This window comes from Bubalus kerabau, chromosome 5, assembly GCF_029407905.1.
Source record: "Bubalus kerabau isolate K-KA32 ecotype Philippines breed swamp buffalo chromosome 5, PCC_UOA_SB_1v2, whole genome shotgun sequence".
In the NCBI taxonomy this organism is placed as follows: Eukaryota; Metazoa; Chordata; class Mammalia; order Artiodactyla; family Bovidae; genus Bubalus; species Bubalus kerabau.
The window spans coordinates 96,700,276-96,715,901 of record NC_073628.1 but is presented as its reverse complement, the minus strand read 5'-3'; the positions used below and the strand labels follow the sequence as shown (position 1 = coordinate 96,715,901).

The window sequence follows — 15,626 nt, the reverse complement described above, 5'->3', positions numbered from 1 at the left end:
CCCCCAGACCCAGGAGGGACAGTGCCGGCCCTGTCAGAACCTGCCTGGAACTTGGAGGAAGAGAGAAGGCGAGGCTGGGCTGTCCGGGAACAGCACATGGGGGCTCAGGGCACAGGCTTAGCAATGACTAAATGCCACTTACTCCATGTGACTCAGCCTCTCTGAGCCTTAATTTCCACTTCAGAAAATAATAGGCCCCACTTCAGAGAGTCGGCGAAAGGACCAAGTGATAGAAACGCAAACCAAGCATGGAACACGATTCTTTCTTACAGCACGTGCTCAAATGCTTTTATTTCATTTGTTTGATTTTAGGCTTTGAGTCAAGTTTCTGGGACTATAAGCCTATTTCTGAGCTTGGAGGGACTCAGCTCATTCCTGGGAACTTAGCCCAAGGCAGAGGTTTGCACAGAAGAAAGGAATCTAGACTGGAACCTGGGTGTTTCTTAAAGAAACTACTGAAACCCAGGGATTCTCAGCTTCGGCACTGTGGTCTTTCTGGGCCGGGACAGTCCTGTGCATTGCAAGGTATTTAGCAGCATCGCTGGCCTCCACCCAGTAAAGTCAGTAGTGCTAGTTTGGGCCACCTAAAATGTTTCCACATGTTGCCAAACGTCCCCTGGGTTGGGGGAAGATCAAAGTCCCCCTCCATCCCTGTTGAAACAGATGGGGCTATAACAGTGTGAGTTAGTGGGGGACGGCCCTGGTGGTCCAGTTGTTAAGACTGCATGCTTCCATGGCAGGGGGCATGGGTTCGATCCCTGGTTGGGAAACTAAGATCCCGTATGCCTTGCGGCATGGCTAATAGCTAAATAAATAAAAATAAATGTAAGTAAGCAACTTATAAAAGAAGAGTGTGAATGAGAGGACTGTGGATGTGGAGGAGGAGGGCTGCAGAGCTGCCCCCTCATGGTCCTACTTTTCTTGCAGGAAGAAGCCCTCAGCTGAGCCCACCACCCACGCTGCCCCCATGCTGCTCCTCACCCTCCTCCTGCTCCTGGAGCTGAGCCTGGCAGGCTCCCTGGGACCCGGAAGCTCTGCTCAGAACCTCCCGGAGAATCACATCAACCTCTCGGGACCAGCACTGTGGACGCCTCAGGCCAGCCACCACCGTCGTCGGGGCCTGGGCAAGAAAGAGCGGGGCCAAGGCACACCTGGCTGGACCCAGGATGGGGCTGTGGTCACTGCCACCAGGCAGGCCTCCAGGCTCCCAGGGGCAGAGGGGCTGCTGCGTGGGCCGAGTCCTGCAGGTCTGCTGCAGGACAAAGGTCTGCTCCGGGGGCTGACTCGGCCCTACCCCGAGAAAGAGAGCCAGGCTCCAGGGTCAGAGAGGGTGAAGAAACGAGGCAGGGATCACAAGAGACGGAAGGAGAGATTGAGGCTGCACAGAGGTAGCTGGAGGTCTGCGAGGGGGTGGGGCCCTACAATGGGGGGAGGGGGGCAGTGGGGGAAGGGGGTCAGACCCAAATGACCAAGGGGACGGACTTCAGGTGACGGACATGGAGGCTGGGGGTGGGGTCAATGGCAGGAGCTTCCTGGGAGGACAACTGGATGCCCCAAAGAGGGCAGGTTGTGGACCCTCAGAGGAAGAGAGGGGTCTCACTAGATTCAGAGGGATCTGGTAAGAAGAGGTGCTGGGAAAGCCCGGAGTCAGGATGGAGCAGGGGAGGAAGAGAAGGATATGTAGCCATAGGAGCTCAGTCTTATCCATAGATCCTCCTGATTCAGGAAGTTCTACCTTGTGTCTGGCCTAAATCCATCCTATTGTAAGTCCTGAGCAGAGATGGGACAATTCAGTGCCTCCCAAGCACATCACTTAATCAGCGCTGAAACACAGAGCAGAGGCCAAGAGCTTAGACTCTGAAGCCAGATCTGCCCCAATTCAGATTCTGGCTCCATGACTTCCTGGCAAGTCACCTTTCTGTGCCTTGGTTTCTGCAAAATTAAGGCAAGACCCCCTCTTATCCTCATGGTAGACTCAGAGAAATCTTGCTATCCGGAGTACCTAGAACAGTGCCTGTCATTTGGCAGGGGCAGCAGCAGTGGTTGTTTCTATTCAGTAGTTAATTCTCAACTTTCTCTCAATGCTGAATCCACCCATGTCCTCTGACCTGGACATGGCTGACCCAAGGAGAGCGGTCACATCCTTATTTCTCCTGCCTCTGCCCTGTTTGTTGATGGAGTTTCCTCCCCATCCTTATTTGTTGTTGTTGTTCAGTCACTCAGTCGTGTCCGACTCTTTGTGACCCCATGGACTGCAGCATGCCAGGCTTCCCTGTCCTTCACTATCTCCCAGACATCTCAAACTCATGTCCATTAAGCTAGTGATGCCATCCAGCCATCTCATCCTCTGTCATCCCCTTCTCCTCTTGCTCTCAATTTTTCCCAGCATCAGGGTCTTTTCCAATGAGTAGGCTCTTTGCATCAGGTGGCCAAAGTATTGGAGCTTCAGCTTCAGCATCAGTCCTTCCAATGAATATTCAGGGTTGATTTCCTTTAGGATTGACTGGGTTTGATCTCCTTGCTGTCCAAGAGACTCTCAAGAGTCCAGCCTCCTTACTGTCCTTCATGTTCCCAAATCCCCTGTGAGCTCCAGACTCCCCAGAACAACATGTTTCAGCATCTCCACCCAGCTGACCCCTCCCCAGTCTCCCCTGGCGAGAGCCCAGGCAGGCAGCCTCAGCTTCAAGTCTCTTTGTGTGACAAGACTGCCTCTAGGGGCGGGCCAAGAGCCGCAGGCATAGATGGGGGCGGGGTTCTGCAGGAAGTGGGTGATGGAGCCTCAGTCCCCTTTTCTCCTGCAAACAACTGAGGCTTGTTTCCTTGCCAGGCCCACTGAAACCCCTCAGGTGGACAAAACACAGTCAGAAGAGGGGAGCCCAGGTTAGATTCTCAGCCTCCCACCCCTGGGGATCATGTGTCAGGTTGGTGTGAGGGTGGTGATATCCTTGATGCCAAACTGGAAGGCATACACCCTGCATGGACTCAGCCCAGCCCAGCTCCAGTCCCGGCTCCAGTGGACCAATGGGGCCCTCCCACAAGAGTGAGTGAGTGGAGGAGGGGACAGTGGGCATCTAGAGCTCAGGCTGGATTCATCTCAGGAGGGTGGGGTGGCCCCAATGGACCCAACCAACCTTAAAGTCAGCTCTTGTCTGAGAAAAAGAGGCAAGCATAAGCGTGGGCCCTCTAGCTTTTCTTGAAGCCTCCTGGCTCCTGTGTGCGCATGTGTGTTAGTCACTCAGTCGTGTCCTACTCTTTGTGACCTCATGGACTGTAGCCCATCAGGCTTCTCTGTCCATGGAATTTTCCAGGCAAGAATCCTGGAATGGGTTGCTATTTTCTTCTCCAGGAAATCCTCCCAACCCAGGGATTGAACCCAGGTCTCCTGCATTGCAGGCAGACTGTACCGACTGAACCACCAGGGAAGCTGGTTCCTGACCACCCCCCAACCCTGCACACTTTCCCCCTCAAACTCATCCTACCCCATACCCGTGTATCTTGGAAGGCTGCATCAGTGGTTAAAAGTATTGATTCTGCATTAGATGGACCTGGGTTCAAATTTAGATTTCAATACTCACTGGCTGTGCACCTCAGGCAAGTCACCTAACCTCCTTGTGCTTTAGTTTCCTTCCCTGTAGATGAGACTGAAAGAGTATCTACCTCTCAGAGCTCCTGCAAAGGTTAGGTGAAATAACGCTTATAAAGCAGGACCCAGCATGCAGCATGGTCCCAGCTGCAGCATGTGCTCAGCAAGCAGGGTCATCATCACCACGTAGGGAGCTCTCACTTCCCAGCCTTCTCAAAGGCCTCTCCCCTCTGCAATGCCTCTCAGCCTCATCACCTTACTCCCCTACTCAGACTTCACCTCCTCCAGGAAGCCTTCCATGGTTAATCTTACTGGTTTCCATTCGTTGCACTTACATCCCTGGCTGCACGCCATCAAGCTGGACTTGGACTTGCTGGAATGTTGTTTTAGAGGGAGAATCCCCAGCAACACTGCAAGTTCATCCTAGACATTCCAACTTATCATGCCCCCAGCCTCCTGTTTCCAGCCCCCTCCCCAGGAGGGTGGGCAGCGGGGATGCTGGTTGAGCCAATAACTTTTCCTATGGTTCCTGCTGCCCCCTCAGTTCAGTTCAGTTGCTCAGTCGTGTCCGACTCTTTGCGACCCCATGAATCGCGGCATGCCAGGCCTCCCTGACCATCACCAACTCCTGGAGTTCACTCAGACTCACGTCCATCGAGTCAGTGATGCCTTCCAGCCATCTCATCCTCTGTCGTCCCCTTCTCCTCCTGCCCCCAATCCCTCCCGGCATCAGGGTCTTTTCCAATGAGTCAACCCTTCGCATGAGGTGGCCAAAGTACTGGAGTTTCAGCTTTAGCATCATTCCTTCCAAAGAAATCCCAGGGCTGATCTCCTTCAGAATGGACTGGTTGGATCTCCTTGCAGTCCAAGGGACTCTCAAGAGTCTTCTCCAACACCACAGTTCAAAAGCATCAATTCTTTGGTGCTCAGCCTTCTTCACAGTCCAACTCTCACATCCATACGTGACCACAGGAAAAACCATAGCCTTGACTAGATGGACCTTTGTTGGCAAAGTAATGTCTCTGCTTTTGAATAGGTTATCTAGGTTGGTCATAACTTTCCTTCCAAGAAGTAAGCGTCTTTTAATTTCATGGCTGCAGTTACCATCTGCAGTGATTTTGGAGCCCCAAAAAATAAAGTCTGACACTGTTTCCCCATCTATTTTCCATGAAGTGATGGGACCGGATGCCATGATCTTCGTTTTCTGAATGTTGAGCTTCAAGACAACTTTTTCGCTCTCCACTTTCACTTTCATCAAGAGGCTTTTGAGTTCCTCTTCACTTTCTGCCATAAGGGTGGTGTCATCTGCATATCTGAGGTTATTGATATTTCTTCCTGCAATCTTGATTCCAGCTTGTGCTTCTTCCAGCCCAGCGTTTCTCATGATGTACTCTGCATATAAGTTAAATAAGCAGGGTGACAATATACAGCCTTGACATACTCCTTTTCCTATTTGGAACCAGTCTGTTGTTCCATGTCCAGTTCTAACTGTTGCTTTCTGACCTGCATACAAATTTCTCAAGAGGCAGGTCAGGTGGTCTGGTATTCCCATCTCTTTCAGAATTTTCCACAGTTTATTGTGATCCACACAGTCAAAGGCTTTGGCATAGTCAATAAAGCAGAAATAGATGTTTTTCTGGAACTCTCTTGCTTTTTCCATGATCCAGCGGATGTTGGCAATTTGATCTCTGGTTCCTCTGCCTTTTCTAAAACCAGCTTGAACATCAGGAAGCTCACGGTTCACATATTGCTGAAGCCTGGCTTGGAGAATTTTGAGCATTTTACTAGCGTGTGAGATGAGTGCAATTGTGCGGTAGTTTGAGCATTCTTTGGCATTGCCTTTCTTTGGGATTGGAATGAAAACTGACCTTTTCCAGTCCTGTGGCCACTGCTGAGTTTTCCAGATTCGCTGGCATATTGAGTGCAGCACTTTCACAGCATCATCTTTCAGGACTTGAAATAGCTCAACTGGAATTCCATCACCTCCACTAGCTTTGTTCATAGTGATGCTTTCTAAGGCCCACTTGACTTCACATTCCAGGATGTCTGGCTCTAGGTCAGTGATCACACCATCATGATTATCTGGGTCATGAAGATCTTTTTTGTACAGTTCTTCTGTGTATTCTTGCCATCTCTTCTTAGTATCTTCTGCTTCTGTTAGGTCCTTACCATTTCTGTCCTTTATCGAGCCCATCTTTGCATGAAATGTCCCCTTGGTATCTCTGATTTTCTTGAAGAGATCTCTAGTCTTTCCCATTCTGTTGTTTTCCTCTATTTCTTTGCATTGATCGCTGAGGAAGGCTTTCTTATCTCTTCTTGCTATTCTTTGGAACTCTGCATTCAGATGCTTATATCTTTCCTTTGCTCCTTTACTTTTCACTTCTCTTCTTTTCACAGCCATTTGTAAGGCCTCCTCAGACAGCCATCTTGCTTTTTTGCATTTCTTTTCCATGGGGATGGTCTTGATCCCTGTCTCCTGTACAATGTCACGAACCTCATTCCATAGTTCATCAGGCACTCTATCTATCAGATCCAGGACCTTAAATCTATTTCTCACTTCCTCTGTATAATCATAAGGGATTTGATTTAGGTCATAACTGAATGGTCTAGTGGTTTTCCCTACTTTAAAAATGTGAGTCCTGCTGTGGGCTGATGGGGTTGATGAGCAGATAAAGTCGCTGTGTTCCCTGCTTCTTGTCTCAGGCCGAGCCTTGGTCAGAGGCCCCAGCTCCCTGATGAAGAAGGTGGAGCTCTCAGAAGACCAGTCCCCAGATGCTCTGATGGAGGAATCCTCCACCAGCCTGGCCCCCACCATACTCTACCTTACCACCTTTGAGGCACCTGCCACTGAAGAGTCCCTGATCCTGCCAGTCACATCCCTGTGGCCCCAGGTAAGGGGCTGGGAGGGTCCTTGGGATGACCTCATGTAAACCCTTCCTAGTACCTTTAGGGAGACTGAGGCACAGGGGCAGGAGGGAGTTGGTCCAGGCTCATGAGGCTGGATGGAAGCTGGTTCTCCTGATGCCCATCCAGCCCAGCTATGGCCAGCCGGCCCACTGTCCAGGGAGTGCTGCCACTGTCCAGGCAGTGGTCCAGGGGCTCATTCTATGGGATGCCAAGGAATCAAGTGCCAGCTCAGCACACTGGTCTCTGAACCTAGAAAAGTCAGGCTTTGGGGGAAGAATTTTGTACATCCCGCAAAGGACAGAGAATAATAATGTCTAAAACCATGTCCCCACAATCCAAAATTAACAAGCTTTAGTCAACACTTTGACGCATCTGCTTCAGACCTTTAAAAAGAGAGGGAGCAAGCAAGCAAATGTGGCAAACACACCAACCATTTGTGAGTCTATGGTAGTTTAATCGCAAAGTCGTCTCCGACTCTTTGCAACCCCACAGACTGTAGCCCACCAGGCTCCTCCATCCATGGGATTTTCCAGGCAAGACTACTGGAGTGGGTTGCCATTTATTTCTCCAAGGGATCATCTCAACCCAGGGATGGAACCTAGGTCTCCTGCATTGCAGGTGAATTCTTTACCAAGTGAGCCACCAGGGAAAACCCCTTGGTGAGTCTAGACAAAGGGTATTTATTCTTGCAATTAACACAAAATGTGTCATTGCACCTCTTCTGTGGCTTTGAACATTTTTTCAAAATAAAATCATTAAACATAACCAATAAAATAATATATATAGAAGAAGTAAAACTTTTTTAGCAGGAGATCTTCCTTATTCTCTTTTTGGGTCTTGCACTCCCTTGAGATCCTGATAAACCATTTCCAACAAATCCACTGTTATCCATGCCATTGAAGGGCTACCTGAAGCCCATCTGTTGAGAATCCAGCCCTATGGCATGCTTGCATGCTCAATCACTTCAATCATGTCCCACTTTTTGTGACCCTATGGGCTGTAGCCTGCCAGGCTCCTCTGTCCATGGTGTTCTCCAGGCAAGAATACTGGAGTGGGTTGCCATGCCCTCCTCCAGGGGATCTTCCTGACCCAGGGATCGAACCCAGGTCTCCTGTGGCTCTCATGACAGGCGGATTCTTTACCGCTGAGCCATTATTGCCCATGTTCTACTGTGCACAGATCCAGCCCCGAAACCACAAAGGGTGGGGCCGAGGGGGTCTAGAGTAGAACTGAGCTATGGGCATGGCCTCAACAGTGCCATGCCATGGAGAACTGAGGACATCTGTAGGGGAGAGAAGGGACAGGGGAGCGAGCAGCTGGGCTTCCTCCTGAGTGGACATGGCTGCCTCCCCAGCCCCAGCCCCCAGAGACCCTGGGGACTGCAGCAGCTGCCTATAGGTGCTGTCCTGCCTGGGGGTGGCTGCTCTGGGAAGACACTGCCCAGGTAGCTGCCGGAGCCCAAGTCCTGGAGGCCATCTCGAATTCCCCAGGCTGAGATTGCAGGCTCTCCAACACGCCATGAGCTGGCCTAGGAGGAGCCCCTCCTTTGCCCTCTGACCCTGGGACCCCACATTTCTTCTTCCACCTTTTGGGATCTTCAGGCTCCCTCTTCTCCACCCTCCTCTGCAGGCTCACCCCAGGCCTGACGGGGAGGTGATGCCCACACTTGACATGGCCTTGTTCGACTGGACTGACTATGAAGACTTAAAGCCTGAGGTCTGGCCATCCACAAAGAAGAAAGGTACGTCTGTCCACCCCTCCATGCCCCTGCTGGGCTCCTCCCCTCCCCCACCATGCCTTGGGATAGGGGCCTGGTGACCCCAGCCTGATCTACAGATGTCCAAGTTGGTGAGAGGGGCATAGAGTCTATAAGGGAACAGATACCTGAAATAGACATGTTGCTCTCAAGTGCTCATCACACACCAGATGGATTCCAACTAGCTACTCCTTTAACCTGAAGAAAAAAAAACAAAACAGGTCTGTTCTGCTGTTGATCCCCTCTGCCTTTTTTAAAAGTATTTAAAAATTTTGTATTTATTTATTTTGGCTGAGTCTTTGCTGCTGCTGGGCTCTTCTCTAGTTGCAGAGAGCAGGGGCTACTCTCTAGTTGAGGTGAGGGGCAGGGACTGCTCACTGCGGTGGCTTCTCTTGTTGGGGAGCACCGGCTCTAGGGCAGGCGGGCTCCAGTAGATGTAGCTCCCCAGGCTCTAGAGCACAGGCTCAGAAGTTGTAGCACACCAATTTAGTTGCTCCGAGGCATGTGGGATCTTCCTCAGCAGGGGATTGAATCCATGTCTCCTACTTTGGTAGGTGGATTCTTTACCACTGAACCATGAGGGAGTGTGTGTTAGTAGCTTAGTCGTGTCTGACTGTTTGGGACCCCATGACCCTCAAGACTCCTCCCTCCAAGGAAGTCTCTAGGCAAGAATACTGGAGTTTGTTGCCATTCTCTTCTCCAGGGGATCTTCCTGATCTAGGTATCGAACCCAGGCCTCCTTCATTGTAGGCAGATTCTTTACCATCTGAGCTACCAGAGAACCACCAGGGAAGTCCCCCCTTTTTTTTGTCCACTCCATGTGGCATATGGGATCCTAGTTCCTTGACCAGGGATAGAACCCATGCCCCTTGCAGTAGGAGCACAGAGTCTTAACCACTGGACTGCCAGGGAAGTCCCCTGATCCCATTTTAGAGAAGATAAAACTAAGGCAGAGAGGCTTCATGTCTTACCCAAGCCACACTGTGGAAGTGGTGGTGTGAGCACTCTGACCCTGGCATCCAGTGCTTAATCTCTGCTCTGATGAGCCTCAGCCTCTGACCACAGGTCCTGTTTTCCCCAGAGAAACACCGCGGCAAACTCTCCAGTGAAGGGAATGAAACATCGCCGGCTAAAGGGGAGCCCTGTGACCATCACCAGGACTGCCTGCCAGGTACCGAACCAGCATCGTGTTCCAGGCAGTAGACAGGACACTGGGGGAACCGTTGTGGGGGTGGGAGTGGGTGGGTCTTCCCAGACACATGAGCAGGATCCTTTAGGGGTAGTAAATAATAGCAACCACTTTGATGAGAGTTGCTGCCATACTTTATTCTATTTCATCCTCACAGCAACCCAGACAGAGAGGGACCCTGTCATTCCCAATTTTCAGGCAAGGAAATTGAGGCTCAGAGAGGCCAAGTGTTTCAGCTGTGATCACAGAACTTGGAAGTGGCTCAAACCTGAGTCTGCTGGTTCTGAACCACTGCCCCACACTGCCTTAAGTCAGGATGACCCTTCTCCCGACTTCTCCCTAACGTCTTGTCGGGCTTCATTCTGTCCTCATCCTGTAGCGACACTGCTGGGCTGCTGTGGGTGCTTTGATAACATCCTGACCTGTTCAGCAGCTGAGCCCATCAAGACTGTCTGAGAACAGGGGCCTGGGGTTTGGATGGATGGTCTAAACCTCTAGCCCTCAACTGGGTCACTCAGGACTTCTGGGAAGCCGAAACCGAGATGGAGTTAGAAGGGCAGGAGGTTTTTGGGGATGGTGGGGGATAAGGCCTGTGAACAATGAAAGCGGGAGGAAGGAGGAATGCACAGGAGTCTGATACAATCTCAGCCAGTCCAATGGGCAGCTCCAGAACAAAGACTCCCTGTTAGAAGAGGCCCCCACTGTGCAGAAATTGCCAGGCCCTGGCAGCCAGTCACTGCCTGGGCTGTTCTGCTCAGGCCCAGTGTGACATCATCAGCCCAGGAGGCTCCTGCAGGTGTTAACAGCGGGGGCTGGTGGCTAACTGCTCTCCTGGCCAGTGGATTGCAAGGGCAGAGACTCGAGTGGCACACCTTAAATCCTGTTAATTCAGTAACCAGAATATTCTACAAAACAGCAACCGAACCATTTGGCATTGTGTAAGCCAGACCACCAGCTCCCTGACAAGCTGTTTCCCTTCCAAATGGTTTTTCCACCCAGAGCAGGAAGAAAAGGCTCAAGTTTGGGCCAACTGGACAGCGGCTCTGAGAGCTGGCTCTGTGGTGGCCGAGGTCGTGCCTGGGGCTGTGTCTCAGGGGCTTCTGTTTCCCCATCTGTCAAAAGAGGACGTTGGCGTCCATGATCCCTGCAGCCCCTCCCAGCTCCACACTGACTCCACACCTGGCGGCCCCCTAGCCTTTCCACCCAGTGGGGAATCAACAGCGCCTTTCCTCCTCCCATGATCAGTCAATTGCCCATCTGGGGCGTCTAGGGTCTCAGCCGCCCGCCCTCTGGGGACCTCGGCCAGGACATCCGTTGGTGGTTCCGGCTGGGAGGCTTGTGCACCAGATGGTCCACCCGGCCAGGGGCAGCCCCGCCATGGAGATGATGGATCTCCTGTCCAGCGGGAGCGTGTATGGGGCGGCAGGGGGCGTCTGCTCGGCACGGCTGACCGCATGTGCTTGCCATGTGGGCAGGGACCTGCTGCGACCTCCGGGAGCATCTCTGCACGCCCCACAACCGAGGCCTGAACAACAAATGCTTTGACGACTGCATGTGCGTGGAAGGTGAGGCCAGATGCCGGGGCTCCCTCGGCACCGAGAACCTTACCACCTCCCATTCTCCTCGAGGCAGGGGTGGGCAGAGAAGGAGGTGAGAGAATCCCTGGGGAACTGAAGACACCAGCAGGAACAGCTTTGCTCAGTGCTTTCCCAATCTGTGAATTCATTTAGTCTCCATTGCTGGCATCGCTGCTCAGATTTGCTTTTCTCACCTCCTGAAATACAAGCTGGTATGATCTCCCATGATCTGGAGACAGGAGAAGGGAGGAGAGAGAAGCGTATCTTTTAAAAGAAGATCAAACCTGAGAAGGCTGGTGCTTTCACACCAGAATTCTATTCCAGGGGAGACATTCCAAGTGTGATAACAAGGGTTGGGGAGTGAATTTCCCAGCACTTTCCCAAGGAAGGAGGCTCTTACCCAGCTGGCTCCCTCTTTACCTCATCTGAGCTCCCACCTGGAACAGTGTGTGCCCTTCTGCCCAGGTGTGCCTCGATGTACCCAGCTCTGTGCTAAGCACTCTACCTGTTAGCTCCTCAATCCTCACAACCATCTCAGAAGGGAGCTATCATTCTCCCCATTTCACACAAAAGTAAACTGAGGCACAGAAAGATTAAGTCACTTGCGCAAACCTATGTAGCTAGAAAAGTGGGGGAAATATTTTAAATTGTGTATTCTGAAAATTTTCAAATACATATTAAAGTCATCAGAATAGTATGAAGAACCCCCATTTCCTATCATCCAGTTTCAGTAATTCTCATTCACGGCCAATCTGTGCTGTCCCCACCCCCTCCAGTTCCCCCACTGCAATAGGATTTTTTTGAGGGGGGCAATAGGATTTTGAAGCAACTCCTAAGAATTTAGATATTTTACCTGTGAATATTTCCATATATGCATCTAAGAGATAAGTATTCTTTTAAAACCAAAATACCGAAAATGCACAATAATTACTGGATGTCATCCCACCTCCAAGGTTCACTTCTCTGGGGGGTGAGGGGTTTGACCTTTGTCCCTTTGTGAACCGTCCTGAGGTACACACCCTATTTTTGCTCACATTAGCCTCAAAAGTTATCTCCTGTGAGAGCAATAAAGCTGCTTCAGTCCAATTATCCATTTGTCCAGTTGGTCAAGACATATTTCCGGAGTGCCTACTATGCACCAAGTTCTGATCAAGACATTGGGGATTTAGGGGTGAAGAGAACCAACAAGTTCTCCACCCATGGATTCCATTCTAATGAGATGAGTGACAGTTAGCAAATAACTGGGCTTCCCTAGTAGCTCAGATGGTAAAGCATATGCCTGCAATGCAGGAGACCCGGGTTCAATGCCTGGCTTGGGAAGATCCCCTGGAGAAGGAAATGGCAACCCCCTCCAGTATCCTTGCCTAGAACATTCTTTGGACAGAGGAGCCTGGCAGCCTACAGTCCATGGGACTGTACTCTACAGTCTCAAAGAGTCGGACACAACTGAGCGACTAACACACACAAACACACACAAGCAAATAATTAGATGTCTGTAAAAAGGAGTAGAACTGTAAAGACAGTAATTCAGGCTGGCCTGGGAATTATTTTAGAAAGGATGGACAGGAGCGGACAGCAGAACTAGCCACCTGAAGATGAGAAGTGGGATAGGAAGGGAGAGTCCCAGACAAGCAGCAGAGCAAAGGCAAGGACCTCAGACAGGAGCAAGGCTGGCATGTTCTAGTGCGCCTGGCACACAGCAGCCACACGGTGGCACAAGAGGAGATGGGAGAAGCTGGGGGGTAGGATCAGGACTTCATTTACATTGTCATGGGAAGATGTCGGCAGGTTGTTTGTTTGTTTGTTTTTTTTCTTTTTTTTAGTATTTATTATTTGGCTGCATCAGTCTTAGTTGCTCCGCCACAGGTGGGATCCTTGTTTGCCCACCAGGGATCGAACCCATGTCTCCTGTATTGCAAGACGGATTCTTAACCCCTGGACCATCAGGGAAGTCTCTCAGCAGGCTTTAAGAAAGGGAATGACCTGGTCTGACTTTTGAGTATACCATCTCACTCTGGCTGCAGGACTGTGCGGGGCAGGACTGGAGACGCAGGGACGAGCTAGGAGGTGAGGGGATGGAGGCAGGCAGGGGTGGAGATGCTGAGAAGCCGCCTTCTGTTGCCTGTGTGCAAGGTGGGGGCTCATTTGGCGGAGGAGGAGACTGAAGTGCATAGCAGGCTGGAAGGCACTCCAGTCCAGGGAGCCTGGAATTAGCACCAGGACCTCCAGGTCCAGCCTGCCCAGGTGAGTGGGATGTGGCCCTACTGCTGCACATGCCCAGTTGGTGCCCTGCTGGATGCTCAGTGGGCAGCCCTCTGCCAGGGAAGCCATGCTTCCTTCCTCCCCTGGGCCTCAGTTAGGAGGGGGCAGCGTTTCAGGCCTTCAAAAGATAACTGTGCAGTCAAAGCCCCATCTGCTCATTTCCCTGGTCCCTCCCATCCTGGTCAGTCCCGCAAAAACTCTCGTTTCCTCTCTGGAGACTCAGACTCTGGGGAAAAAAAAAAAAAAGAAATTGAGTGGAAATGACAGCTCCTTAAAGATGGTCCAGGAAGAGATTGTCGCCCAGATGCTACAGCAGAAGGATCCAAGTGGTGCCAGGAACCCTCATGAGGACCAAGAGTCCTGAGGTACTTCTGAGAAATTCTGAAATGTTGGATTCAGGTCCCAGAGCTGAAGTCCAGCAGTCTAGGCCAGCCTGGAGGGTTCCAGAAGGGCTTCTATGGCTACCATCCACTCCTATTCATGATCCCCTGCCCCTCCCAAGTGTCACTCATGTAGCCACAGATCTGAAGGCTCAGTGATCCACGTGTTGGTTCTAGACCCCTAAGCACAAACTTCAGAGCAATTTCTGTATTCTCTTGACAGTGACATAAGCAGATCTTAAATTGGTGACGGCCCCTTTCCCTGTGGCCACTCCTAACCGGAAATGTAGAGATTGCTCCGACCACACTGACATCTCCTTCCCTAACCCCCTACCCCGAATCTGGAAGATATGGCCTTTTTTTTTTTCTTTTTTTTGGCTGCATTGATGTCTTAGTTGCAGCACACATGATCTTCATTGTGGCATATGGACTCTCTAATTGTGGCTCTTAGACTCAGTAGTTGTGGCGAGAGCTTAGTTGCTCCATGGCATGTGGAATCTTAGTTCCCCAATCAGGGATCAAACCCACATCCCTTGAACTGCAAGGTGAATTCTTAACCACTGGACCCAGGGAAGTCCCGGGAGGATGTGGCCTGAAATGAAAAACATGCCTACTCATGTATGCCAGGGGATGTCTATCATGGGCCATGAGTTAGCCCAAGCAGGAACCCCTCCCACTGGTGGGCCAAGAGGGCCACTCCTACTCTAATTAAGGTGGTCGGGGGGGTTCCTTTGAGAAGGGACTGTGAAGGAGCAGTTATGCCAAGAGCTTCAGGAAGGGATTTCTGGCTGTGAGAACAGCAAAGGCCCTGAGGCTGGAAATGGTGGGGTGTATGAGGAAAAGTGCTAAGACTAGGTGTGGCTGGAGTTAGAGTGAGGAGGAGTGGGAGGTAAAGAGAGCAGACAGGGGGCAGGGCAGGTGCCAGAGAGTCCTGCAAGCCAGGGGAAGCAGTTTAGATCTCCTTTGGAGTGCAGTGGGGAGCCATGGGAGGTTTTATAGGGAAGGGCAGAATCTGAATCTCTTTTATTTATTATTATTATTATTTGCTGTGCTGCATGGCATGTGGGATCTTAGTTCCCTGACCAGGGATCAAACCCAAGCTCCCTGCATTAGGAACACAGAATCTTTACCATTGCACTACCAGGGAAGCCCTGCATTCCTTTTAAAAATAATTTTAATAGACTATTTTTAGAGTCGTTTTAGGTTTACAGGAAGATTAGACAGAAAATACAGCAGTCTCATATGCCTCCCCCAACAGTTTCCCCTGTTATCTTACATTAGTGTGGTACACTTTCTAAGATTGGTGAACCAATAGTGGTACATTCTTAAGTCCATAATTTACATTAGTGTACACTCTTTGTGTTGCACATTCCTTGGGTTTTGACAAAGACTAGACATTATCCAGCATTATAGATAGTATCGCACAAAATAGTTTCGTGGTCCTAAATATCTCCTGTGCTCCATCTGTTCACTCTTCTCCATCTGTGATTCTCTTTTTTAAACCCATTCAGGCTGCTGTGCGGGGGATGGATTGGTTGTAGGGCAGAAAAAAAGAAGGCAGTGATAGTGAAACGGTGCGAGGCCGGGCGGGGGCGGGGAACTGACTGGTCTCACGTCTGACCCCCCTTGCCTCTCTTCGCTCAGGGCTGCGCTGCTACGCCAAATTCCACCGGAACCGCAGGGTCACCCGGAGAAAGGGGCGCTGCGTGGAGCCCGAAACGGCCAACGGCGACCAGGGGTCTTTCATTAACGTTTAGCTGCCCGCGCGCGGCGCCTCCGCACCGGCCTGGGGACTGAGCTCCGGAGGTTTGGAGAAGCCGGGCAGTTTGTTTATAACTAGCGGTGGCAGATCAAATGCGGGACCAGCTGACTGAGGCTGCAGGCTCAGATCCAGGACGCTCTGTCCCGAGCACTGGACGAACTGCCCCTCCCCAGCAGCCGAGCAGCAGCACACCTGCACCCACCCCAGGGC

At 51.2% G+C, this 15,626-nt stretch overlaps 1 protein-coding gene across 1 annotated transcript; it reads left to right on the top strand.

Annotated features, from left to right (window-relative positions):
* Nucleotides 1-967: 967 nt before the first annotated feature.
* DRAXIN (dorsal inhibitory axon guidance protein) lies at nt 968-15,411 on the top strand. Its single transcript, XM_055583599.1, has 6 exons — nt 968-1,388; nt 6,287-6,474; nt 8,120-8,231; nt 9,328-9,417; nt 10,911-11,000; nt 15,299-15,411. Exons 1-6 carry the CDS (start codon nt 968-970, stop codon nt 15,409-15,411), a joined length of 1,014 nt encoding a protein of 337 aa, XP_055439574.1.
* Nucleotides 15,412-15,626: the final 215 nt, after the last annotated feature.

What these genes read in the sequence shown, in the direction of transcription:
- DRAXIN (XM_055583599.1), top strand. Translation starts at nt 968, where the DNA reads ATGCTGCTCCTCACCCTCCTCCTGCTCCTGGAGCTGAGCCTGGCAGGC. An exon ending in GAGATTGAGGCTGCACAGAG is followed by an intron (nt 1,389 to 6,286) that starts GTAGCTGGAGGT and finishes TTCTTGTCTCAG; the next exon opens with GCCGAGCCTTGGTCAGAGGC. An exon ending in TCACATCCCTGTGGCCCCAG is followed by an intron (nt 6,475 to 8,119) that starts GTAAGGGGCTGG and finishes CCTCCTCTGCAG; the next exon opens with GCTCACCCCAGGCCTGACGG.